This window comes from Dromiciops gliroides, chromosome 2 (genome assembly GCF_019393635.1).
Source record: "Dromiciops gliroides isolate mDroGli1 chromosome 2, mDroGli1.pri, whole genome shotgun sequence".
Lineage (NCBI taxonomy): Eukaryota > Metazoa > Chordata > Mammalia > Microbiotheria > Microbiotheriidae > Dromiciops > Dromiciops gliroides.
The window spans coordinates 476,110,322-476,125,819 of NC_057862.1; the positions used below are offsets into that span (position 1 = coordinate 476,110,322).

Here is a 15,498-nt window from a genome sequence, read left to right on the forward strand (position 1 = left end):
TGAAAGATTGGAAGAGTGGTGGAGCTATCAACAGAAAGGGAGAAGTTTGCAAGAGGGGTAAATAGTGTAGACAAATTCCATGAGAATTTTAAGGAGGGAAAGATCATGAACTATAATTATTTATTAATTTGTCTTATCATCCTTCTACATTTTGTGGATAGACTCTAGACTTACACTATGGAAGACCTGGGTTCAAATCCCACATCTGATATTTACTAGCTATGTGATCATCACTTTACCACTGTAAGACTCAGTTTTCTGTAAAATGGGCATAGATAATATATATCAGTGATCACATAACGTTTTGAGATTCAAACGAGATATTGTGCATAAAGCCCCTTGCAAAATTAAAAGTACTAGGTAAGTATCAGACATTATTATAAAATCACAGATTTCAGAACTGAAAAAGTCTTCATCAGTCATCCACTCACATCTACACCCTAAAAGTAATCCCCATTTTAATATATGGAGAAAGTGGTTATTAAGCTTTTGCTTACAAACAACTAATGAGTTAAACAGTGTGTTCCTTTTTTGGATAGATATAATTTTTCAGAAGTTTTTTTTTTCCTGGCATCAGGCCTAAATTTTTGTATTTGTAACTTCCTCCCATCATTCCTAGTGAATATGGTATAATTCCTTGTTTCATTTAAGGGAAAGTGTTTAGTATCTGTTACTCTCAGTTTCATGAAATCAAAGACCTGAGTCTTATCTGTTTATCTCCCTGGGCCTATGGGAGCTAGTGCTCCATCATCCAGGTCAGCTGAACTCCTTAGAAGACAGGTTTTGAGAGGGGTTGCTTTAACTTCTCATCACCTAGGCCTCTGCCTCTTTTCCTCCTAGGGCCATGACAGAATTCCTCCTTCTTGAAGAATGAATGGCCCCTGATGATTGTGCTTTTATTTCAATATTCTCCCAGAGATAAAATAATAAATATAATGCATCAGCTATTACTGGAATGACACACATATATTACAAAGTAAAAACCCTTTACTAAACAAATTTCCCCCCAGACAGACCGAGTGCCGAGATTCCATTTAAAATGGTTACACAGCGTGACATAGTTATTTATGAGTTCTGCCTTTGGGAGAAAACAGCGAGAAAGAAGAAGGGCACTGTTCAGCGGTCAGAGGTGACAGGGCCAGGCTGCTGGGCTTGGTTCTTAGTTCTGCAACATTGAATTTCCTTCTAAGTCATGCATTTGGGGGCCCATTGAAGGCCACCATGTATGTATTCAATCAAAGGTGTTCTGGTTACATCAGTGGATTCTCATCTGTTTTGTAGCCAGGTTATATTATTTTCTTGGTCACTTCTGGCAAAGATAATAATGGTAATTGTTCTGCCCCAAAGAGCATTAACTTCTTCCACTGTTGCCTAAATGAACTGAAGGTTAATATTTTTTCTCTATATATATTAGCCTTTCTCTCTCTCTCTCTCTCTCTCTCTCTCTCTCTCTCTCTCTCTCATTTTGTCTCTTTCCCTATATCTGTTTCTCTCCTTCTCTCTTTGTCTCTCTGTGTGTCTGTGTCTCTACCTCTTTCTGTCTCTCTCCCTAGAGGAAGGTGCAATCTAAATTCCCATTAGGAAGCTTTTCCCATTGTGGAAAACATCCTAGCATGGAGGATTTTCCCTTTTGGGAATGATTATTTGTTTGCTCTTTTGGGGGAGATATCTAGGATGGACTTCTCCTTGACTGGCATCAAATCTCCCAATTCAGAATTCTGTCCCTCATATTAAACATTCCATGTCCCATCCCTGTGTCTTTGAATAGGTTTCCAATACTTAGAACAGACTTCCTTTTCACTTCTACCTCTTGGAATCCTTAGCTTCCTTCAACTCTCATCTTAGGTTAGTTTTTCTCTACCTCCTCAAACTATACTATATTTGTTCCTATGTATAAATGGTCTCTCTATCCCAATAGAACAGAAGCTCCTTGAAAGCATATTTAAAAATAATTTCTGTGACTGTAACTCAGGAGCCTTGAACAATGCCTTGAATGTAGTACCTGCTGTAGTGTTTGCTGAATTGAATTGTGGTTGAGGAGACCTTGAAGCCATTTCCATTTTCTTACTTTAATCTATAAAATGGAGATGGTGAATATAAAGCCTGGCCTACTTCTATGTTGACTGACTTCTTCCAGTATAAACAACAGACAACAGAAAAAACTGTCAGTCTTTGGGAAGGAAGTTACATGTAAGGAATTTTACAGTGGACCTCATCCAAGAGTTTCAAGCATTAAGTCAACAGCAGTTTTCACAAGCTTGGCCAAGCCCTCTTTTTAATTATGATAATTATTTTTGTTTCAATCTTTTGATTTCATCAGTATAATGAATTCTCTGTAAGGAAAGTCTCTCTACTATTGCAGATCAACAATGGGTCTACAATCTATACTTAGACAGTTGCCTGAGGAAGTGAGAGGTTAAGTGATTTTCCCCAAAGCCAGCATGTGTCAGAGATGGGATATGGACTGAGGTCATAATCTCTCTGTCTGGCTTATGGTACACTGATGATTTATATTACTTATGTTGACCACAGGCAAGTCAATCAACTTTTCTGAGACTCTATTTCCTCATCTGTAAAACGAAGGGCTTGATAGAGGGACTATTTGGACTATAAGGTCTATTCCAGTTCGATAACTACAATCTCTACTGACTAAACCAGGGATTTTGTTTTTGTTTTTTAATGTTGTTTGTTTGTGGAGTCTCTTTATCTTGCCCCACTGGTGGTACCGTGGTCCCTCACAGGCTCAGTCTCACTACTGATGAGCATGGGACTTACTCTCTTTCTAACCTGGGATAGTTTGCCAGAACTTCTTGAGAATTTACCATATTGATATTAGACAGTGTGGAAACCAATTAACTGAACCCACTGCAAGCCCAGAATCCCAAAGGTCAAGCAAACTGCTAGCTTCAGTTTCACTGGTAGCAGGCATTACTTGCATTTACCATGGCACCTGTAAACCAAGTGTTCCTAAATAGGGTCTGTACATAGATTTTAGGAAGTCAATGCAACTGTGTGGGAAAATATTATATATTTATTTTAAAATAATTGGTTTCCTTTGTAATTCTATTCACTTTATACATCTAAAAACATGGGCGCTTAGCATACTGCCTGGCACATAGTAAATATAATATTATATATAGATGGATATTATGTATCATATTATATTGTATCTATCTATTTATGTATGTTATATTTATATATAATATTATATCATAACAAATATGTTATATTATAACACATATTAATACATATTTATTGACTACTATCTTGAGGAATCTATAGGTTTTATTAGACTGCCGAATGGGTCCATCACAAAAGATTAAGAACTCTTGCACAAAGCCCTGCTACCTCTTACTTCAATTCTTCAAATATAATTGCATTACTGTCAACAGGTGCTCTTTCAAAGCAGATCACAATTCCTTGGTCTCCTAACATATATTCTTTCAGAGTGGTTATGGGCAAATATATGCATATCTGTCTATCTATCTATCCACACACATATGTAAACTTATAGGCATGGATGGATGTCATCCTAGTGATGTGATTCTCTCAAGTTAAGTTAATTTTCAGACAAGAGACCTCCCCAGGGCTATGTGTGGAGCTTTGTCAGTTTGGCAGGACTTATCAGAACTTACACTAATATTGGGGCACCAAAGGACCTCACGAAGGGAGGAGGGCAACCCCAAAGCAAGAAGGAGCAAAAGTCACCTGGAGCTTTTGACTGATATGAGAGGCCAACTTAGCTTAACTCTGTGAAATGAATTATTTTGTCTTCTGGGTCCATCTAGGGCAGTGAGCCTTGCCTGTCAGGGTGTAAGGAAGTCCCTGGTACTCTTTAATGAGAAGTTGCTGACAGCAGCCTCACTCAATATGTAGGCAGGATTTGGAAATCCTGGGATTTAATTTTGGTGTGCAGGCCACCAGTGGGCTTCATCTTGGTGTATCGGTATCTCGAGGGTACCTGTGGACTAGCAAGATCCTAATTTGGTACCTTAGGAAGAATGCTGGAGGCAAGAAGACCCCTTTACCACTTATTCCTTCTATGATTTTGAACAAACTATTTGGCCTCTCCAGGCCTCGGCTTTCTCTTTTGTAAAAGGAGAGCTGACTTGTCACGTTCCTTCTAGCCCTAGATCTATGCACCTGTAATCCTAGGAACACGTATTTGTAAAATGCCCCACTAGGTGGCAGCATTGTGTTTGCCAAAGGGGAAAAAATGATTCCCCTTCCCCCCCCCCCCCCCATGGGGTGTGGGGAGTTTGAAGGGAGACATGCAAACTAAGGGGGAAATATTGTGATAGTGCAACCACAAGCCCTTTAAAACACACACACACACACACATACACACACACACACACACACACACACACACACACACACACACACACAATCCCTTACCCTTTTCGGAAGCAAAAGTTCCAAACAATGGACTAGGAATGAAAAGATGCTTGGTCTTGGTCTAGTTACATGCTGTTCAGTCATGTAGGACTCTGTGATGCCATTTGGGGTTTTTCTTGGCAAAGACAATGGAGTGTTTGCTATTTCTTTCTCAAGCTCATTTTTACAGATGAGGAGACTGAGGCAAACATGGTGAAGTGACTTAACCAGGGTTGCACAGTTGGTGTCTGAGGCCAGATTTGAACTCATGAAGATGAGTCTTCCCAATTAGGCTCAGCATGCTATTCGCTGCACTACCTAGCTGCAAGCTCTTCTACTAATGAGCTAGTTCTGTGATCCTGAATAAGTTATAAATTTTAGGCCTCTCTGGTTATAATGCTGCATGATATAATAACATATAATCATGATTCACATGCATATAAAGTTTTTATGTTTGCAAAGCATTTTCCTCATAACTACTCTGTGAGAGAGTACAAGTTCCATTATCCCCATTTTCCAAATGAAGAAACTGAGTCAAAGTGAGACTAAGCAACTTTTCCACCATCCCACAGCTGATAAACATCAGAACCAGTCAGAATGTCAGAATCAGTATTCAGTTCTTGGTTCCTGACTCTAAGTCTTGTGTTCTGTCTACTCTTCTTCAAGATGAACGGTTGGTCTAAGTTCAGATACTTTCAAGCTCTAAAATCTGGCCTGGTATTATTGGACAAAGCATTGGCTAGGGGGCAGGTAGGTGGCACAGTGAATAAAGCATCAGCCCTGGATTCAGGAGGACCTGAGTTCAAATCGGGCTGCACACACTTGACACTTACTAGCTGTGTGACCCTGGGCAAGTCATTTAACCCTCATTTGCCCCCCACACAAAAAAATTTAAAAAACAAAATAAAGCAATAGCTCTAGGTCAGAGGACCTGGATCCAAATGTACCTCCACCACTCAAAGAATCTGGGCAAGTCACTTAATATCTAGCATTTATGTAGCACTTTAAGGTTTGCAAAGTGCCTTTTACAAATATATCATTTTATACTCACAACACTGGGAAATAGGTACTGTCATTATCTCCATTTTAAAGATGAGACATGTGCCTTCTACAGGGTCACGCAACTGATAAGTATCTGAGGCTGCATTTGAACTTGTCTTCACTTCCAAGTCCAGTGCTCATATTCATGGTTCCAACTAGCTCCTTCTAAGACTATCAGGAGGTGAGTCAAAGGCTACAGATATTACAACCTTCCCTGGACTTTTACAAGCTTAATGAACCAGAGTGACAGAGGTATTCCATATAAAAGTAAATATTCTGGCCCCATACAAAAGAGAGTCAGCTAGGTTTGAACTGACCATGGGTACAGAGATCACCCCTCTATTGTATTTGTCATCTACCCATGAGCATGTCCCTTTACCTGCCTGTTACTCAGTTTCTTCATCCAAAATTTAGGTCTGATAATATGAGGCTTCTTGAGAAGAAAGTGCTTTATAAATACAAGTCATTTCTTATTAGTAGTAGTAATGATAATATCATTAATACTATAACATCATATGTCACATATATTATGTGTGCACTATATATTAGATTATAAATAATAGCAAATAAATATTAAATCAACAAAATATTACATATTTAATAATAATTTCTACTAAATCATGGTGAATCTTGACTGTCAGGAGAAATAATAGCAAAGGAGCAGGTTCTTTTATACTAATTGGACTTAATGAAGTCATCAGACAAAGTATCTAAAATAAGCCCACTGTTTGCACTGGTCTGAATACACACCAATCTACATTTTTTTTACCCCCCATTTGCTTCCCACCAATGCTTTGAGATCACACAAACCTTATAAGCAAAATCAACTTGCTGTATCAATCGTGCCTTCCTCTATTCCCCACTAAAATAGGGCAACAACATTTAGAGGTTGATTTATGATTAGGGGAGCTCAACCCCTTTCAAGGAATAGCCCAAGATTCTGATTGTTGGAATTAACCAGAAAGATCAAAGATGCAGGTGGGGACAGCCACTGAAAGTTTTCCAGACAAAAAAAAGAAAAAGAAAGTTATCCAGAACAACCACTTTGGTCATATCTAAGCCAAGGCAACCTGAGGTTGAGAATTATTAATGCTGATATAGGATGAGATATATTATGGCAGGAATTCTTAGCTTTTGGGGAATCACAGAACAATTTAGCAGTCTGATGAAGCCTATGGGAACTTTTTTCAGAAAAATGCTTTTTTAATGCATAAAATTTATAGACTTACAAAGGAAATATTAAAATAAGGTTATTAAAATATTTTAAAAACAAGTTCATGGACCCCAAGTTAAGAACTTCTGCTTTGTGGGCCCCAGTATGGGAAATGATGGAATGTGTAACTAGTCAGGGTTGAAAAATAGAAAAAAGGAAGACAAGCTACCAGACCAAGCATTAGATTGGTGATACCATATACCACACAGTAGATCTGTGCCCACACAGAGAAACTGAGAAATCATACCTGTTGTTCAACCTAAAGGAGAGAAGAAAAAAAGGGAGGTTTTAGTTTCAGTATAGGTTCATTTTTTTTTCTTTTGTGTGATTCACAAATAGGTCAGAGTTCCTAGGTTCTTTCTTTCCTTTCCTGACTTTAAAATCACCCAATCATATGCATCCTTTGTCTTGAGCACTGAAATGGCAGAAGGTTATGGGATTATCCCAAATGGAGCAGGAAAGGACCTTATAGATAATCTCATCTAACCTCCTCATTTTATAGAATAGGAAGGAGGAAGAAAACCATCCTTTAATATGTATGTCAAGCAAGATACCAGTAAAAGGCATAATGCAGAAAGAATATCAGTGGAAAAGGCCAATTGTACAAGATGACTTTGGAAGTTCTTTTTAGATCTAAATCAAATCAATAAATATTTACCAACCACTTACTTTGTGATAGGCACTGTGCTTAGTAGTGGGGGATACAAAAAGACAACTATAAAAGTCTGAGACTAGATTTGAACTCAAGGCTTTCTGACTCTAGATTCAGCTTTCTATCCAATGCTCCCTACAGACATATCTCACAAGATTGTTGTGAGGCTCAAATAAAATAACGTACATGCAAAGTGCCTTGCAAACCTTAAAGCCCCATATAAATTCTAGTTATTGTTATTATTATCATTAACCTAGAGCAGGGGCATGGATTTCTAAAAATTACAGAGGAAGATTAGGTAGGATATCATGGCCTAATATTCTATAGGGGAAGTCAGCCCAAGAGGGTTGAGATACTTTTTATTTATTATTATTATTATTTTTTTTTTTGGTCAGGCAATTGGGGTTAAGTGACTTGCCCAGGGTCACACAGCTAGTGTCAAGTGTCTGAGGCCAGATTTGAACTCAGGTACTCCTGAATCCAGGGCCAGTGCTCTATCCACTGCGCCACCTAACTGCCCCAAGATACTTTTTAATAATGAAATTCTCCAGGCACAAAATGATACAGTGAGGAAGGGAAAAGGGAGTTATTTAAATGAATGAATGAATGAAAAATTACTTATTAAGTACTTGCTATGTGCCAAGAACTGTGTTAAGCCTTCAGATACAAATACAAAAGCATAGACAATCCCTGCACTCAAAGAGCTTAAATTCTAATGGGCAACTGTGGACAAGGTTTGACACTCATTACAGGGATGGTAAATGGGATCATAGGGAAGAGGTTGACATTCCCTTCCAAGAACAATGGTAGAGTTTATCATTTAGGACAGAATTAATTTCTTTCTTACATATATATTATTATGTTAATTGATCTAGGGGGAGCGCTATATACAGAATATGGCAAGATGTCTGTAAAATATTCTATACTATCTCTAATCTCTTATCCTTATGGATGAGAGACATGACCTAGATGCAAGTTAGCACATAGTTAGGTGAATTCTATTCTTGTTGAATGAGTGTAAACTCAAAGAGTACTATGATTTTAACATGGAAGCAGGCCTCTGGTAGAATGTCCCAGAGATCCTTCTTTAGGCTGAAGCCATTTAACATTTTTTATCACTGTGAATGCATGAAAAGCATACTGACAGGAAGCTGGAATATTTTTTATATCTTTATGGGAAGAACTGGATAAGACAAAATTCCATGTGAATTCATGTTACACAGCCCTCAGTTGGCTTTATAAAGGGCACCTTCACATGTGCAACATAGAGAGGCATGGCTAATCATGTAAAAAGGAAATGGTTTGGGGGCAGCTAGGTGGTGCAGTGGATAAAACACCAGCCCTAGATTCAGGAGGACCTGAGTTAAAATCCAGCCTCAGACACTTGACACTCACTAGCTGTGTGACTCTGGGCAAATCATTTAACCCTCATTGCCCCGCTTAAAAAAAAAGGAAATGTTTATTTAAGGGCATTACAAGTTGAATGTATGTCAACAATGTGACAAGGCAGAAAAGAAAGCTGAGGCAATCTTATATAGCATTGAGAGGCTTCATGTCAACTATGAGCAAGATGCATATTTCTGTTGTGCTCTTCCCTGATCAGATCACATTAGGAGTATTGTGTTCAGTTCTGGACATTGCATTATAGGATGGACATTCTTTAGCTGGACAGTGAGATATGATGAGAATGGTAAGGGGACTTGGGACCCTGTTTCTCTTTTTTGTGATCTTAGATAAGTCATTGCTCTTCCTTTGGGGCTCAGAATTCACATTTGTAATATGAAAGGTGAGGAAGATGGTTTAGATGACCTCTAAGGTCAGTTCTAGATTTGGTGCTAGAATCTTCAAATCCTTTGGACTGGGGATGCTCATCGTGGAAGAAAGAAGACTCAAGGATGACATGATAGCTATATTTTCTCTGGGCCTCAATTTTCTCAGTTGTGAAAACAAGGGTGTTAGGGAGATGACCTTCTGGAGAGAGAAGCAGAATTCCTTTCTGGACAGCGATCACCCACATGGTATCTGTTTATAGACTTATTTGATCTCCTGGGCCTTTTGCATTTTCTTCGGGGTGTCTGCTACCCAATATTCATAGAACTTCATTACGGCCAGAATCTAGCCTAATTGCTATCCAGTGTTTGACTCTGCCACAAATTGAACATGAGTCCTGCTTTATAATTCACCTCCCATTAGAATTTGAGCTTTTTGACAGCAAGGCCTGTCTCTGTTTCCTGTTTGTATCCCTAGTGCTTAGCACCATGTTAGCTACATCATAAATAATGAATGCTTTCCCATTTCATTCTATGCAATCTCTAAGGTCTCTCCCAACTCTAACATTCTATGGTTCTATGATTCTTTCTTCAGGGATTCAGAAAATGTTCAGAAAGGAAAATCAGAGGCCCAGGATTTAGCCTGTTAAATTACATTTGTTTTCATGACTGCTGAACAGGGCAGTGAAGTGCCTCGAAAATTTGAACTGTGAATCTGAGCTAACCCCATCTATACCTTGTATACTATAAAAAATGGAAATATCTTGGTATTCTGGTTAGGCTGGATGTTGATGGAAATGACCACATTGATGCCTTCCATAGGCTCTGTCACAGAGAAAAAGTACTGAAGCGTGTCCCCGAGGGTATCTGGACAAAAGAGAACAGTACACACAGTCAGCCCGTGAGCTTGCTACCCCAACTCCTGCTCACTGGACCAGCGAGCTCATTGTGGCAGGAGTGTATACTGCATTAGATTAATCACTCTGTCTACTGTGTTCATGTATGTGAGCATGTGCATGTGTGTGTGTGTGCGCGCACGTGCATAGGCAGAAAACATTCAGAGTCTGGTGAGTCATGAACCTGAAACAGCAAGTTCCCCTGATAGAGACAATGGGAAATAGGTGCTGTACTTGTGGCTGGCATTAGCATTTTACTCAAATGTAATCACCAGAAAATTGAAATGGGCATAAATTCAGTGAATACTAATGTGAATACGGAGAAGAGTGGGAATAAAAACAAAGATGTATTTCTAACAGGAAAGAGTTATACTAATTAGAGACGCAACATGATATAGCATAAACATTAATGGGTTTGGGGTTAAAAGACCTTGATTCAAATGCTAGCCTTGTTACTTGCTATCTGTGTGATCTTGGGTAAGTCACAAACCTCTTTGGGTCTCAGTTTTCTAATGGACAAAAAGAAGGGGTTGGGCTAGATGACTTCGGAAGTGCCTTCTGCCTGTAAATCTGCCATGCCACAATAGGAAATTGGAAGCCTGGGTTACTACTCAGACCCTAGAAGTGAGACGCCCAAGCAACACCAGCATAGGATGTACTCAGGCGAGCCTTCCCACATGTTGCCTTCCATGGCTAGTCCATACTGAGACAGGTGTAACTTTTGCTCTCTAGTAATTGCTTGGCATTCTATCTCCCCAATCAAGTTCTAGTAAATTATATTACTGTAACATTAAGTTGCATTATGATGGTTGGTCCTTGGTTTTTCAGATGGCAGGATTCCTAAAGCTGGGCAGTATAGTGGATAGGACACTGGGCTTGAAGTCAGAGAGATGAGTTCAAATCTGGATTCATTTACTTACCAGCTGTGTGACCTTAGACAGACATTTAATCTGTTTGCCTCTGTTTCCTCAATGGTAAAATGGGGATAATGTGATGATAATATTTATAAAGTACTTAGTACACTGCCTGGCAATATCTAAATACTAGTTATTATAAGTACTAGCTAACAACCTGAGGGGTCAGACCCCAAAGTAGAGGAAGGAACTCACTTTGAAAGAGAGCATCATCCAGTCAGACCATCTTGGAATAAAACTTATGTATAACTGCCATCTTTTTTGTTCACAATTGCTGTTGTCCAATTTTTCATGCCAGGACAGATCATTTTATTTAATTTCTAGTCATACTTCTTAAAGTTAATAAGTATTCAATTTATAGATAGCAACTAACCCTCCCTGCTCTCAGTCTAGTCAAATACTTACCAAAGTTACTATCCTTCAGAATGTTTCCTTGGACCTTTTGTACTTTGTATGGAGCTTGGAACCATGTTCCATTGTTCAGGTCTCCATCATTCATTACCATTGGATATTGATAGCAAATAAACATGCTGTCAAATGTCTCCTGGAAATCTTGAAAGGACATCCTGTGAAAAACAAATGTACATGGTAAAATAAGCCTTCGAGTGATTACTGTTGTATTAGCTGTGTCACCTTTGGCAAGTCATTTCCCACTTGAAAATAACAATGGATCCCAGGATATCTTTACTGGAAATGACTATAAGGCTGGGAGGAGTCCCTGAAAGGATGTGGTTTGGCAATAGCCACAATGTTCGTGGTTTAGCTATCTTTGCGTGACCAACAAAATCACTCTGGGGTCCTGGAAATGGAATGCAGATATTTTCCATAACCACTTTAAGAGATCTACTATTCTTATAGGCTGACTTTATCTCCTAGATGTGAATATGTACTCAGGTGATTTGGTGCAATGAAGCCATTGAATGATGGACTTGGAATCAGAAGTAGGAGCCATTCAGATCCTGGGGTGAACACTTACTAGTCTTGTGAACCTTGAATGACATACTTAACCTCTCTCACTTAACTCAGTTTTCTCTTCTGAAAAATGGGCTTAATAATTAGCACTGACCTCACAGGTTTGTTGTGAACATAAAGTAACTTCTTTCATATTCAGGTTCCTAATCATAATAATAGCCCCTGTCTTCCAAGATCTTTGTGAAGATAAAATGAGATGTCTTTGCAGACCTTGAAGAGCTATATAAATATTAGCTCCTATCATCACCATCACCAGCATTATCATCATCATTGCTATTATCCTCCCTTGGTGGAATATAATCAGAAGGTAGCAGTATTTTTGGTTCTGCTATACCAAGAAGAGGTATACTTCTAGGTGTTATGGTTTAATGTGAGCAGTTGAGCCCCTGGGGGCCATCAGGAGACTCAGCAGGACAGAGAATTGTTGACAACTGTCATCATTTGTTAAGTATTGAAAATCAAATTGTCTTGAGATATTCATGACTTGGAATGTGTCAAGGAGGAAGTTGGCTCATTTCCTGGGAAGCTCTTAAAATCATGGAGAAAAAAGAGAAAAAGTTGGAGGAAGTAAGAATGTTTAACTCTGAAGAATTCTGATTGAAGATAGAAATCTCTGAATATTAGAGGACTAGCAAGTGAAAAGGATTTGTTTTCTGTAATTCCAAGAAGGACTTCAGTCAGTGAGTAGAAGATACAGGGAGGAAGCAAAAAGAACTTTTTTTTTTTCACAAGTAGAACTGTGCAAGATAAAATGTTGATTTTTTAAAAAAATGTTATTAACGTTATGGTAGTAGATAGGGCACCTGGCTTGAAATCAGAAAGACCTGGATTCAAATTCCTCCTGAAATACTTACCAACAGTGTGACCCTGGGTGAGTCATTTAATCTTTGTCTGCCTCAGTTTCTTTATCTGTATAGAATAGCAATAGCTAGCATTTGTATGGCACTTTAAGGTTTCCTTTTCAGCAGGGAGTTGGATTAGATATTTTAAGCTCCAAACTACTGCTATTTAGAGTCTTTTATTTTTGCTAATATCCCTGTCCCCAAAGAACTTCCCTTTATGACCCCTTGTTGGTTCAGCCATTTGTTTCAATTTAATTTGTCAGTCCCTTATTGGCTGAATTCATGTGGATGCTGCCCATGGAGGGCCTTTTAATTCTGCCTTAGTATTTTAGTAGTTTCATAGACTCTAAATGGAGGTAAACTATTTTTGGTTATATTTGATAAATCCAATGTTGTAAAACATTCATAAACCTTTACCGTTGCTTGGTGAAGTGATGTCTTCTTATTCCAAAAGTAATTCTGGGGCAGCTAGATGGTGCAGTGGATAAAACACCGACCCTGGATTCAGGAGGATCTGAGTTCAAATCTGACCTCAGACATTTGACACTTACTAGCTGTGTGACCCTGGGCAAGTCACTTAACCCTCATGGCCGCCCCCCCCCCCCAAAGAATTTTGTAAATTTTGGACCTATTTATCCTGATAATTTCTATCAATTCTCTTCCTCCTATTTGGCAAAGAAATGTTAATTTTTCTATAGCTGCCTTAGGTTGATAGGGTCCTGTGTTCCATTGATATTGTATGAGCTTTTGTTATGATAATTTCAAATTTTATGATTCCAAATTCCAAATTAAGATTGTGGTCTGGGAAAATGTCATTTTTCAACATTGATTCCTCAGTGTCCAGAACATCTTCATGCAGTCCAATTTTAATCAATTGTTATTGAATGTCATAAACAGAACACCAAGCCAACTGTGGACACTGGCTATGTGCCCAATTGATCTGTGAGACTAGTTCTGAACTACCTTGAGAAATGCTGAAACTTGACAGTACATGTCACTTCCAGGCTCCAGAGCACAAAAGACACAATTAGCAAAGCTCATCATCAACCCTTCACCTAATTTTAGGGATGGATGAAGGAAGAAAGTTTCAGCTTAAACTAAATTTTCAAAAAGTATTTGAATAAAAGAGAAAAATACCAAAACTCTCCATCGTCTTTATTTTTATAAAGCCTTGTCCTCTCTGATTCTTGGACCTTCTGCCAGTTTGAGGATCTAAGAGGGAGAGAGACAAAGAGAGAGTACAAAGTGAGTCCATCTTGACAAGAAAAGCAATAGTTAAACAATTAGAGCTAACATTTATATAGCACTTTAAGATTTACAAAACATGTTATGTACATTAGTTCATTTGAACCTCATAATAATTCTTGGAAATAGGGCTAATTCTTTCACCATTTCATAGATAAGGAAATTGAGACTCAGAGAGGATAAATGACTTTTTCAGGATTACAGAGGTGGGATTTAAACCCAGGTTTTCCTGATTCCAAGACCAATATTCTTTTCATTATAGCACATTGGCTGGTTATTCATTTTTGCTCAGCATTTTATAGGACAGAGACTATCATCTCTGTTTAATAGATGAGAAAATCCAGCCACATAAAGGCAAATTGTCTTTCTTGAGGTGAATTGTCCTGGCATATTCCTAATTTGGCAGAGGGCATGCAACCCCAGTCTCTGTAGCAAGTAGTTTTAGTCCTTTCCCAGTTCCTGCTGCTATTCAATTAACCAGGTCTAGGTGGAAAAAGCTGAAATAATAACCCCTTGATTTACTAATTACAACAATAACTTCTTGTGAATTGATCAAACCATTCTAGAATACAATTTGAAGTTATAGGAGAAAAGTCACTAAAATGGTTCATATCCTGTGACATAGCAACCCTGCTACATGTTTTCTATGGCAATGAAGACAGAAAAAAAGATTATAGACTAATGGAGCTGTAGAACTTTTTTTTTTGTGGTAGAAAAAAACAAATAAAATGGACATTGGTTGATTGAAGAATGGCTAAATAAACTCTAGTAGATGAATTTATTGGAATATTATTATTATGAGAAATGAGGAATATGAGGATTTCAGAAACTTGTAGGACAATTTTCATGAACATATATTGAGTGAAATAAGCAAAACCAGAAGAATAATGTTCATGATGGCTATGACAATATAACTAAAACCACATTGAGAGACAGTTATACTCAGATGGATTGCTATGATCAATGTTGGTTCTGAAAAAAAGATAATGAAAACCATTTCTCTGAGTAGTGAGGTGGGGTCTATGGGAGCGCAAGGAGTCATGTGTTATCAGAAGCAGTCATTCTGTTGGGTCAGTTTTGTTTCAGGGTCAATGAATTTCTCAGTGTAGGGCTAGAAGCCTAACCCTGAGCCCATTGTTAAAGAGACTTTCTAGCCTGGGACATAATTATGAGTCATTCATGTGTTTCATAACTAACCCCTCAAGGGAAGAATTAACAAAAACTTAGGCTTTTTTTCCCAATACGTACCACCATAGTATGAGCATAATCTTATTTTGTCATTTAATTCAAGTGTCTGTTTCCCAAAGATCAGTGGAGCTTCATAGTGACATCTAGCTTTAATTTTGCCCTTAAGAGTTTAGTTATGAAAAATATGAATGACTCATGATGAGAGAGAGACAGAGACAGAGAGACAGAGACAGAGAGACAAAGACAGACAGAGAAAGAGAGACCCAGAGAGGCAGAGACAGAGAGACACATGCAGAGAGAGACAGAGAAAAGGAGGGAGGGAGAGGGAATTGGAGTTTAATCATAGTCAGAGCATTAGGATTCTAATTTTGCTCTAGGAAAATTCAACA

The 15,498-nt window shown here is 38.3% G+C and overlaps 1 protein-coding gene across 1 annotated transcript in view; it reads right to left on the bottom strand.

The window, feature by feature from the left end:
* Positions 1 to 15,498, bottom strand: part of CAPN13 (calpain 13) — a 118,647-nt gene that overhangs the window by 23,773 nt on the left and 79,376 nt on the right. The window contains exons 10-12 of the mRNA XM_043980997.1: positions 13,814 to 13,888; positions 11,268 to 11,428; positions 9,789 to 9,919 (exon numbers count right to left, since the gene is read on the bottom strand). Of these exons, the coding sequence (XP_043836932.1) occupies positions 9,789 to 9,919; positions 11,268 to 11,428; positions 13,814 to 13,888 (367 nt within the window). The remainder of the gene's footprint in view (positions 1 to 9,788; positions 9,920 to 11,267; positions 11,429 to 13,813; positions 13,889 to 15,498) is intronic.